Here is a 13,039-nt window from a genome sequence, read left to right as displayed (position 1 = left end):
GTCCTCAGTAGTGTAATAAGGCAGCATATATGAATGCAGCTGTTTCCTTACCATTACTACAGCTCGCACCCGTCCTTCCGTTTGCGCGTAGTAAACGCCAAATCCACGCGCGCTTAGTCCAGAAACCTTTCCTCCAGATGAGAGCCACGGCTCCTGGATCAGCGCCACGTCAAACGAACCCTCTTCAAGGGTTAGGAGTTGTCTCGACGCCACTTTACTGTGTTGGAGGTTTATCTGTAGGACTAGCAGCACCATTGGGCTGTTTGTCCCCCTCCAGCACCTTCGTCGTGACGTCGTCGTCCTCCCTTTGCCCTTTTGGTTTAGAGTATTCGAGGCCCCTTTCAGCCTCTCATAACTGTTGTGCCGGGTGTACCTCTGTGCGACTCGCAGCACTATTTGGCTGTTGATCCTCTTCCAACACCTTCGTGGTGACGTCGACTACCTCCGCCTGTCTTTTTTCTCTTAGACTTTTGAGGCCCTTTTCGACTTCGCCCACTTCTAGCGTGTTAGGATTTTTATCCTCGGGACTTCTTTTCCTGAGTCGCATATACATTTTACCTATTCCAAAGGACATTTTTCCAAGCTGCGTGTACAATATATCCTCCGCCTGCTTGTTTATTTGGAAGATGTAGAACGGACCTTCCTCCGTAGGTCGAGATACAGTAAGTACCTTCCAATCCTGTGTCGGTATGTTCGGAGTCTGATTCTGCAGATGTCGCAGTGTGTCCTCCGACTTCATCACGCATGGTATCCATACCTTAACTTTTGGTACCGTGGCGATTTGCGCTTTATCCACCACCTCAAACCGCGCGTTCGTGCCTTGCCTTTGGAGGTTTGGAACCACTCCCCCGTTGCCTCTTCATTCCGCCATTCGACGTTTCTTCCTCCTCGTACCGGTTGCAGAACCGAGGGTTTCTCGCAGCAAACCTTTTGAACTGCCTTCGACCTACTCCTACCGCCTCATGGGCCCATTTCAAGCGCTCGATCTCCACTTCTGTTGTGTCGACCACTGCTCCCAGGCGTTGGACAATTCTTAGTGCTGCACGGTACTGCGAGAGAGCTCTTTTACTTCCTCTGCTTCGTACCCTTCTCCACTCTTCTACTCCGTTTTCATTTGTGTGCTTTTCCAATACGGAGTTCATTGAATTAGCACTACTCTCGCTCCCCGAGTCCGACGCATCGCCTAATGCGTATTTGTCGTCCTTGGCTTGCGACTCAGTCCTCTTATCATCGTCCTCATTACAATTAGGTAATAAGTCGTTCATCTTGGTCGTACGACCACCTGCCCGACAAGGCGGGCAGTCCCTACATAAAAATTTTGTAAAATTAAATCAAATAAAGCTTGACTACACAGTAGAACTGCAGTTAAACTTGTTTTTTATTAAGCTAAATTTATCAAAAGATATACATATTACAAGTGATTTTACATATTGTTTGAAACAAGATAATTTTCTTAATCTACACCGTTACGGCCTTGGTCACCGTCAATTTCGTTCTCGTCCTCGTCCAATCTTTTATCAGCAATCTTTAGCCACCAACATATATCAGCTATCGTGGCGTTTAGCTTTTTTCCTTTGTATCGAGACTTCATCGGTATAGCTGTTTAGTGGAAGCGTTCGCCCTGTTCATCGGATTCGGTAGAAAGTTGTCTCTCTAACCAGTCGACATGAGCATGCATCAAATGCACTTTTAAAGACATATGAACGTGTGCTTTTGAAAACGCTTCCACTGGGTTGTTGACTAGACCCCTGCATGAATGCACAAAAATATGCCTATGAATACATTCTAACAAATTTTGTACAAGCACTCATTCAATTCACTGGCATGAGAACTTATGTGTATGCGTACAAAAGGCTGTGAGTAGCAAAATATACAAGTACTTGCTTGGTCTCGTCTCATGCAGCACAACTACAACCAATGGCGTCAACGCATGTGTGTAGTACAACTTGTATATTCACTAGTACAACTTGTATATTCAATAGTACAACTTTTATATTCAGTATATTCTTGTATATTCAGTAGTACTAAATGTATCGCAGGTGTATTTGTGTATACAACTACAGTTTGGTAAATTTTAATGAATTATAAAAATGTACACTATTTGCCCGTGTAAAACCCATTTATTATAACAAAATAAAGTGCATAAACGTGCCATTTTAGGATTTTATTAATTTTTCATATTAATGCGTTTTCTTATGTTAGATATTAATATCTCTAACTAAGTAGATTTAACTTATACTATTTAGGAACCATGTTTTTTTTTATATATGTTCTAAATATTTTTCATATTGATATGTAAAAACATAATTTTTTCAACACATGTCGGTTTAAACCCTAGGGAACTACGCTTATCTGAAAGTAATTGCTTGGCGCTTGAAAATACTCTTTCTGAAGGGGCACTACTAGCAGGAGTAGCAAATATTTTTCGGCTTAGCTGGAATAATAGAGGATATTTAAGTTTATTAAACTCCCACCACTTTAGAACGTCAAAATCGTTGTGCATGACCTCAGAAATATTTTCATATAGCATAAATTCTTGTTGTACTCCGTCAATACTACTAGGAATGTTTTGAGGCTGGAAAAATCCGGAAAATAGGCATTCTTTTTCGTTTGTAAGAGAATTCTGCTGACAGTTTTCATTGTTTATCCAACTGTCTTCATTTATTAGCCTTTCAAGCAAAGTTTTACAATGTTCTTTGACTTCATTTTTCTCAACAGCAGCAAACTGGGAGAGATTGTTAGTCGGTGGGAACAGAAATAGAGCTATTTTATGAATCATTGTTAAATTGTTAAGTACAGTGTCTTTAAGCAATGTGCGCAGCCGTAGCTTCAAATCTTGTATGCATTCTGACTCATCGTTGGTTGATTCACAATGCAGCATTATGTAGTAAACATATAATATTACTAAATGTAAGGTTGGATAGCTATCGCCTTCCAAATCTTTTGATGTTTTCTCAAATTTAGCCAGAACTTTAAGGGTATCTGTTAAGGCATTTAAGCTTATTCCACTAATACAGCTCAGTTGACGATTTTCCTCCAAAATATTTCCAATGTCAACCCAGTTATTTTTGAGAGACTGTAGCATGTAGTAAATTGTGTTCCATCTTGTCGGAGAAATGCTTTTAAGGGTTGTTGTTAATTGTGCATTGGCTCCAGATTTCTTGAAATACCTGGCGACATGTGAACATTTTTCTTTCATTTCGCTAATATCGGCTGACTCGTTAAGAGATTTTTCCACTATGTTGTGCAATAAATGGGTAATACAAAATATGTGGTTGTGATGTTGGAAAGCGGCTTTCATGTTAGTTCCTCTATACGTAACAATAATGGCTTTATCCAAGGAGCAATCAAATTCGTCCAAAGCTTCCGTCACTTTTTGCAGAATACTTTGATCTATTGTGAAAAAGTTCGTGAAAAAACAATCAGGGTATTCAGCAGGGTATTGAAATAGGCAATTCTTACTGGTACAGGGCTCGGAGTCCATGGACTTAAAAGCAAGCAGATTTGTGACTAATTTTGCATTTATAATAAAGTGCACTGTTAGTGATAAGTAGGAATGCTTTGAAACAGTGTCTGTCCATATATCCGAAGTGAGTCCAAGAAATCCGCCACTTAGTTCCTTTAATTCTGTTCTCATTTCATCGTAGGCAATTTTGTAGAGTTTGTCTATGCTTCTGGATACAGGTGTGGTAGCAATTTTTTAAACGTCTACATTTGGACCATACTTGACTCCTATTGACAATATTAGCTCTATGTATTCCTGCAGGCCTTCATCCTCGACAATTTGAAACGCTCGGCAATTTTTTACAACCCATCTTGTAACAGATCGGACAACGTCCTTTCTTGTGTCGTCATCAACATCTATTCGGGGCATATTGTCAACTCGATCTGTAAAAGTTTTGTAACACTTGTGTTTGACTAAATTCGATGTGATCTTTGTAAAGGTTAAAACGCTACTGCAGTCTGTGCAAGCTACTACTTTGTCCAAAAAGCTGCCGCCAATATCTGCTTTGCCGAAAATATTCCAAACTTTGCTCTTTCCGGCAGTTAAAATGATTTTATCGTCTCCCTTGACAATTTTTTCTTTTATTTCGGCAAATTGGCGATTTTTTACGGACATCGGTGAATTGGCTGATGTTAATTGGTCCATGATATATGTATATATTTGTGCACTAAATATTAAAAGGCTTCAGAAAAAGTATTGTGGTTTAGTTGGTGATACTTCAATGTAGTTATCCATTGGTATGATCTTTCTTCAGTTAATTTCTCTATTTATATAGTTCTATTCCGCGTTTTATTTCAAAGCGTATGTACATGTATTCTATATATACTGAAGTGCGTTTAATTATATAAATAGTTAAAGAAATAGATGACATTTTTCTACAATGCAATATGTATATACATACATAAATATATCCTAACCCATTTTTAAGGCCATAATCGATGGCCTTCAGGCAGGCAAGTGTCTATCATCATACAAGTGTATGTATGGTGATTAGCGGTGCACAACATACATGTTTCAGGATCGTTAGTTATGGGAAATCCCCACATAAATTGAGAATGCCTACCATTGTTTTGTATCGCGGATTTTCATTGTCTAATGAAAATAGTTTTATGTATGTATGCGTGTATATTCATTTTAAGGAAATAACGTTTTACCAAATAATCAATGACTTTCAGCCTAGAATAATTCTATACATACATCATACAAGTTGATGGTGATTAGGGATAACGGCGCAATATATATTTTGAAGTTTTGTTAATTTTTGAAATTTTTTTATGAAAGGCGGGAAACATTGCAAATTTCTCCAGCATGTCTGATTTGTAAACGTTTATTAGCTCTTAAGAAAAGATATTTAGTATTTTTATTTCTTATTAAAAAATTTTGCATTCGCCACTTAAAAATATCCATATTTTTTGTTACGTTTTTCATAGTTTCAACGCAAACATTTAAATTTTCATAAATGCACACATCATTTTAGAACGAAAACAAGTACATAGGTACTTAGTACTCATAGTATAATCATTGGTACAACTTGTACAACGTTTATCTCATTGTGCTTCTCGATGAGACATGTGAATGCGCGCATATACAACGCAGACAAAATGCGGGTACATACAACTTCTCTTTGCATACCATCACTCATACAATACAAACTCATTGGCGTGAAGTGCAATGGATACTGAGACAGTATCAGTATGTCTCATTGTACATTCACGTGTGAATGCATTTATGCAGGACTCTATTGTTGACATACTCTCGAAAATTTGTATCGCGCTGATTTCCAAGAACCTTTGTAATAACAACCTTTAACGTACCCCAAGTAATCGCAGCATTCGTATCTAAGGTTTTAGTGAAATCTTCGCTTTTTATCATCTTTCGAATGTGCGGACCGTTAAAAATATCTAAACATGTATAAAAATCTCTAAATCAAAGGCATGTGAATATGTAATTTAAATACGAACCTGCTTCAATTTTGCGCAGGAAAGTTTAGGAAACATTTGTCTCAGACACGCTTTTGAGGCATCATTGGTTTTAATGAATGACTTAATAAAGTTTGTTACTAGTCCCAATTTTATATGTAGTGGCGGAATCAAGATTTTCGCACGACTTACTAGAGGACTGTTAATGACGTTTGCTTTGCCAACAGTATATTCGAATAGAAGTGGCCAATCTTTTTTATTGTATTGGTCTCCGGGATAACGCGTATCGCACAAACAAATAAAGCACATATTCCTTAGCCATCCAGGCGGTGGCAGTCCCATGATAGTGGCTACTACTTTCATGTCTGCACATCCTCTCCACTGGAATTGCTCGTACTGTATATATTGAGAAGGACTTTTAAGTTGCTTGTACGTTTCAAGCCTGTATTGTGCGCTAGTGGAACTGGTGGAATACTTTTGTCTTTGTATAACAAGACTGATTTTAAACTGGCTTTGTTAGAATCTACGAATAGGCGTCAATCGGGTGGATTATGATTTATACTCATCTCGTTCATCAATCCGGCGACATCTTGGCAATAGGTAAACGAGTTAGCATCATTTACCGTAAAATATTGTTTAATAGATGCTTGCCTGTCACGATAGCTCGACGTTCTTACATCTGATGCCAAGGGGTTTCCATACTTTAAAAATTTTGCCAATTCTTCGGATTGTCTTTTTGATAGGGCAAGTTTTCTCACCAGTTCATCTAACTCCCGTTATGTAATGAGCCTCACTAATCCAGTTGATTCACATGGAACAAATGTCTCATCACCTTCGTATGGAATATTCGCAGAAGCTGTTTCCAGCGTTGCTTGACAAGGGCTTCTTCTGGGAGGTGCGGGAATGTTATGGCCATGTGGTCTTGGCAGTCGCACATACAAACTTTCAATGCACTTTTTTTTGCGACATTTTATCCGGTTATCACCAATATGGTAATTTAGACATACATGACAAGTGCTTCTGTTATGTACATGTAAAAAAAATAGTTATATCATGGTCATATACAATACTGTATCTAAGTACATACATACCTGGTTTATACGAAATTGCAGGAACTCCAAAGGACAATTGATTAATTTCTTTGGTAGACTATTTTTAAATGGTTATAGCAGGTTAGGCATATCTTGTTGGGAGCCCACGACTCGCCTTTTATAATCGGCTGACCAAAATACTGCGTATAGAGTGATTCCACTACTGGAGTAGTATTTACCAAACTTGTTTTAATACTAAATTTAGCGCACACACAACAAAATTTCGATTGCACAATTGCTTCACATTCTTTTTCAGACATTTTTTTATTTTAGAGCTGGTATTATACACTTTTATCAAATATTTGATGCTATTGAATGAGTACTAAATCTCAGCTGTTCTCTTTTACTCACTTTAAAAACATCCCACACTTGATGACCATCATTTGTTGGGAAGAACAGTGGACATATGTAAGTACTGTTAAGAGCTGATAAGTATAAAAACGCAGTGCTTTGATTTGAAAATAGCACGCTTAATGCAAGTTTATGATTTATTTAATACTCAGTAGCTTTACCAGCTGGAAATTGTGTTGGTTAAAATAAATTTTTGGTAAAAAAAGGAATTTTTTCGCTTAAACAGGGGTTTTGCCAAATATTATCTTGGTATTTCATATATGCAGGATATCCTTTTACCCTTCGTTTAGAATTTACGAAACTATAGAACGCCTTTGGATTATGGGTTATGTTCCTTTTCATTGTACGGATGTGATATATATAGCACGTTTTATACAAATCAAAATACCTATGGCGTGGAATTGAGTACTGTAAATAATAAGAATGTCAACCCGTCTTCTTATACAACTTGCATCATTTCGGTAAAAACAAAACTAAGCTTAGGTACATGTTTTTCCGAAAGACAGTAAATTGTATTATAAAAATGAAAAAAGTTTTGCTCAACGTCTGCACAGTATTTTAGCCATACTACTTTAGGTAAGTGATAACGTAAAATCAAAGCGATAACTAGAGTCACATAAGGGCATCATACCAACTAAGAGATGATCTCGAAATGTCATAAACAAAGACTTATTCTAATATTTTACCGAATTTGTTAGGAAGAACATTAATTTGTTTAAGGCAAAGGTCAGCCATTCCGTCCAAGAATTCATGTTGGATAAATTTGACGAAACTGGCACAATGTTAAAACCGGAGATGGTCCATGATACTTAGGAAGATACTTAGGAAATGAACTATAGATTTTTACCAGGGAATGTGATGCATATACACTGACAGTTCAGGCGAGGGCGGAACATAACAAATAGTGAAGTAAACATAACTAGTTTCAAGCTGGGCGCGTATACACAAGAACTCCATTGTGTCAATGGCGGGCACATTTCCTTCTTCACATGGCATTGAAGAATGAATGGCAAATAAAACGCCACGTGCAATTTTGTTCAAGCGAGTCAGGAAACTTAAGCATTGAACTATAGTTTTTCACCAGGGAAACGTGATGCATATACACTGACAGTTCAGACGAGGGCGGAATATAACAAATAGCGAAGTAAACATAACTAGTTTCAAGCTGGACGTGTATACACAAGAACTCGATTGTGTCAATGGCGTTCAGATGGCATTGAAGAATGCATGGCGAATAAACGCCACGACCAATTTTGTTCAAGCGGTCATTTGTATATATTTTATAGTCGCTATTCAGAATCTCTAAATTAAGGACATGAGGCTTAAGCAGAATAATCTAGAATATTAACCATACTTTGCAGAAAAAAAATTGCTTTCAGTTGGACAACGGAATGTTGAAGATAGTTCAATTATCTAAAAAATGCATTAATTAGTTTAACAAAGAATTTTGCATAATGACAGATGTTGGGAGCTATGCCTTCGGAGCAGTTCTTACTAAAGAATATGAAGGAAAAGAATTACCATTTGTCTATGCCTCCAGATCGTTCACAAAAGGCAAATAGGCTTATCAGAAATAGAGAAAATTTGGAAAAATGTTCTTTCTCTAGAAGGGGGAAAGAAAAGTGGAAGTAGCTTCTGTTTGTGAAAAATATTCAAGTTTTTAGTTTTGACGGTAAGTTATTATGAAACAGGTAAAGCACAAAATTTCGAAAATATTATAAGGGCATTGGGACGTTAGACATGTTTATATTTACTCATAACTTGCACAACAGTTATTTTGAGAACATTTAAAAATGGTAGAAGAAAAAATCGGGAACGCTAGCAAGTGTAAAGAATTGGGCAAAACCGACGCCATCAAGAGTTACGAAGAAAAGTTTAACCAAAAGTGATACAGGTTAGGTAAGTTGAGCTGGCCTGTCTATAAAGACCTCACATAGACTGAATGTGTCTATAGTGTTACCAGAATTCGTTTGAAGACCAAACAAAGAACATCAGTCAGGTGCCAGGACTAACGTTATAGAATAACACCGTCCTCTTGGCAAATATTAAAAGTTTTCTAGGTCTTAGCTTAATTGCTGTCTCGACATCTTGCAACTCTGCTGCCTCTTATAGCTGGAGCCTTGACCTGGCGAGTGCAGGACACGAACGCAGAGCGTGCTTAACCGCTTCTTCCCACAGCACGCACTTCCTACATCTTCCGTTCCTGACGAGGCCTAACTTACGCCAGAAGGCAGTGTCCAGAAAGTATGACCATCATGGCCGCGAATCCAGTATAGATGTGAGGTCCGGCCTGAGCAAAGTTTTTACAATGCTTTGCATTCCAGGCCACTTCTTGATGAAGTACTGTGTGAGATTATTGCCTCAGCCGCTGCCTAACTATCAATATATATTGACGCAACCGCAGCCTAAGCAGGCTTCCTCCAAATTTTCTGCTTCTTTCTTCACGCCTATAATTTCCACCTGATAGAGGCTTCAGTAATCTGGCAGCCTGGAGGATATACTTATTACTTGATCGGCACAGTAAACAAGGGAGCCAACCCCTTCCGTTAGTTTAGAACCATCGTTATACACTTGTCTAGTATGCTCTGCCATTTATGTACCCAGGCGCCTATGCCAACACTCTGGAAGAAGCTACAGGCCTGCCAAAATACTGCCCTCAGAACCGCCACGGGTTGTCTTCTTATGTCCCCAGAACACCATCTACATAATGAGGCGAGAATACTCCCCATCAGGGAGAGAAATGAAATGCTAACCAAACAGTTCCTGTTGAATACCTAGAAACCTGGGCATCCCAACAGACATCTGATTGATGAGCCAACACCGCCCAGGGGATTAAGGAGTCATCTCCGTAAGCATTATTGCAATATGTCCTCACATGACACCAACCATCTCTTCAATTGTAATGTGGAACCAACGCCTCTAACACCCCTCTCAGTATAGTCCACCCCTGTTGAAACAGCAAGTTTCCTTGGACTCCCGTTAGAGGATATTGATGAGAATTTTATGATCGTTCACACCTATTAGATGGGGCGAAGCACTGCTACAACAACAACAACAACTAGATCGGCTTTTTCCGCGTTGGTGGTAACCCGACTCCAGGTGTCCAAGCATGTACATCCCAAGTGCCTGATCCATCATAGAGCTGTTTGTTAGGCATCTGCCGCTTATGATGACTGAAACGTCATCTGGATATGCCGTAAGTTTGACTGGTCCTCCGTCGACCGCCTAGGTCGTTGGCTGATAACCAGCGTCCACAGCGTTGGTGATAAACCCCAATACCATCCCAGCACTCCTTGTTTTCCGCAACTTGTGCAAGCTTAAAATTCTCTTTACCCTCTAAGAAGACATATTTCCTTACTATGGTGACTTTGCTTTTCCCTTCTCGGGGACGAGCTCTGTTGCACGCAGTTGTCAGAGCCTGTGAGAAGTTGTTGCACTCCTTCAACTCCTCGACGGTGGTAAACTGTTTAGACCTTGTTGTTGTAGCGATGACACTCCCCGAATGTTATGGAAGTCTCAGCGTAAGCTCCCTTAAACATCATCGAGTAAGCTGGAGTCTGATCGTTATCTCTATTTAGCTTATTAACATTTTTGTCTTTATTTCTCAAGCTTTTAAGTACTTGGTATATGGCTTTCCAGTACTTATACTTGTATCGACGATGCTTTGCAGATTTTTGTTTCTGTCATTCCAACTGGTTTGCCTCGTGGGTCTGATGCTGGGGCGTTTGCCCTCCCCCTGCTGCCTCTTAAGAGCAGGCTTGTCAGGTTCAGGCGATCGCTGCCTCTTGCCTCTCGGGACTTCTTTTTCTTCGTAGTGGTTGCAGAACTGAGGATTACTCGTAGCAAATTTGTGTCAGTATCCTCTCTTCGACATTCTTCCACTGTCTCTCGGGTTCATGCGAGCGATCGCTCTCATCGTTGGTTGTATTAACCACTGGAGCCAAGAGTTGTATAATTTTTAATTCTGGCCGGTATTGTCAGAGGGTTTTCTTAAGCTCCCTATCTCGTTGTTCCCTTTCTACCGTTAGTTCCTTGTCCGGGCTAATATACTGCGATTTATCGAGCGCACTGACTGCATACTATCATCACTATCCGTGTCCGAATCATCACCGATAGCAACTTCTTCCTCCCCGGCTTGCGACGCCATCGACTTTTCCTTCTTATCCCTACTTTGTTTTAAAATTTTTGAGTTCATCTTGGTCGTACGGCCACCTGCCCCACAAAGCGGGAAAAGTGCTATAACTTTGCAAAAAACTGAATGTCTAAAAACATTAACACAGTTTTTTTTTATTATTTTTGTCAACCAAACAAATGTAAGCCACAAAAAGAAAATTCAACCCAAATTTGATTTGTTATATTATTTTTCATATTAAGGAGTAATGCTTGTATTTCCAGGAAACATCATCTCTTCACTAAAGAACGAATAGTAATATATTGGTAGCATTTAAAAAATTGGAAATCCACCACGAACGAACGTGAAATGTAGTTTACGTGATCAGTATTACACAAGTATTCGATGGATACAGCTATGATCATAGAAAGCATGTCGAGCGCAGACCCGGTTAGTTCATCTTATGCCCGTTTGAATAGCAATGTATCAAGTTTTAAAGAAAAAATCACTATACTCCAACTGGTTATTTCTCGTACCACCACAAAATGTAGCCCTGATTGGCATGTTGTTAAGAGCAGTTACGCTCGATTTATCAAGAAGAGGAACGAGTATCGTGATTCAACTTTGATGTTAAATAACACAATATTTTTAAAAATTAAAAGCGATATATTTCAATTGCAATCGCAGCCCACAGTTCTTCGATGTGTACTAAATGCGAGGGATATATATGTGTACTACAATAGCGTCATTGAACGAGCGCAAAATGAAATCATCATCAAATCATTGATAACGAATCTACAAAGGTATCATATTTATAAATCTTCGGCTAGCTTAATTATCAAATCATGTAAGCCCATATTGACAGTTAATTATAGTTTTGATGAAATTATAAATTTAAATCAATTGGAACTAAATAACAAGAAATGCTATCGTACGTCTGTCAATGAAGTATCTACATATGATTTGCATACATTTTGTTGTAATGAATCTGATTCGAGAAGGATTACATGCACCAGCAAAGAATCCAACGTCAGTAACAATAAGAAGCAACTTAGTTTGGGGAACAGTCGTGCAGTCTATTGCTCTTCCGGTACAAGTGGCGAAAGCGGTGGCATACTAGTAACTCAAGAATATGGAAGTTTAATTCAGTATATACTTATATTATTGTTATCTTTATCACAAGTTTGTTGGACGCAAGCTTTACTTGTTGAACCGAAATATGCAGGCCTTGATGATGATTTTATTTCCGATAGTTCCCATAAACCGTATACAAATACTAGCATTGCCAGCGGTACTAATGTGATTAATGTGAAATCCGCGATCGGACTGGGCAGAAGGAGTGAAAATCTAAAAAGTCATTCATCCGGTGTCATCAGTTACATGAATAAGATGAATAACTTGGAACGGAGTGTTGCTGCTGTTCTAATAAAAGTTGCATATGGCACAACATCGACCACTAAGCGTAGTATTCCCACCAACAGTTATGTGGCAACTATAACAACAATTGCCACTCCTCCACTGACAACTTTAAGGTGAGTTGCACATCTACACATTTGTTAATGTTTATTGTAACACAACATAACGGCCAGTTTTACCCATTAGTGTCCTTTGGTATAATTGCTATTACGAATGTCGCTTACGCCCAGGAACTCCAATCGAGGCAATTAAAATTGGGCGATTTTTTTAGGTTGAAAGGTAGCGTAAAAAGTTTTTTTTTTTGTTTTTAACGAAAATTGAGAAAATTCGCCTTTTCATCCCTTAAAATCAGTTCATTTCACTGTTGTTTTTATTTAAAACATCTGAACAAAAATAAATATCCTTTGCGTATTTCTACTGAAAATGAGTTAACTGGTAAACATCAGCTTCATAAATAGGTTTATGCCAAAAATACATTTATTGACGTGAAAGCACGACGTACAGCTTCCGAGCGACTTGAATAGTTTATATTACTTTTATTGGCAATTTATTACGACAAAAAAAATTTATAGCTGCGTCCGGTTCCGAGAAAAGTGAGTGTCTGCTAGCCTTAGTCTCAAGCCAGCAGACACTTCGTGAAAACACG

General features: G+C 38.6%; 1 protein-coding gene across 3 annotated transcripts in view; it reads left to right on the top strand.

Moving 5' to 3' along the window:
• LOC137234670 (uncharacterized) overlaps positions 1-13,039 on the top strand; it is a 485,943-nt gene that overhangs the window by 301,270 nt on the left and 171,634 nt on the right. For all 3 annotated transcript variants that reach the window (XM_067758145.1, XM_067758146.1, XM_067758147.1), the window contains one exon: positions 11,262-12,509. In XM_067758145.1, the coding sequence (XP_067614246.1) occupies positions 11,383-12,509 (1,127 nt within the window). In that variant the 5' untranslated portion in view covers positions 11,262-11,382. The remainder of the gene's footprint in view (positions 1-11,261; positions 12,510-13,039) is intronic.

The sequence above is a fragment of the Eurosta solidaginis genome, chromosome X (genome assembly GCF_040869045.1).
Source record: "Eurosta solidaginis isolate ZX-2024a chromosome X, ASM4086904v1, whole genome shotgun sequence".
Taxonomy (NCBI): domain Eukaryota; kingdom Metazoa; phylum Arthropoda; class Insecta; order Diptera; family Tephritidae; genus Eurosta; species Eurosta solidaginis.
The sequence above is the reverse complement of the archived record's forward strand: the minus strand, read 5'-3'. Positions and strand labels throughout refer to the sequence as shown.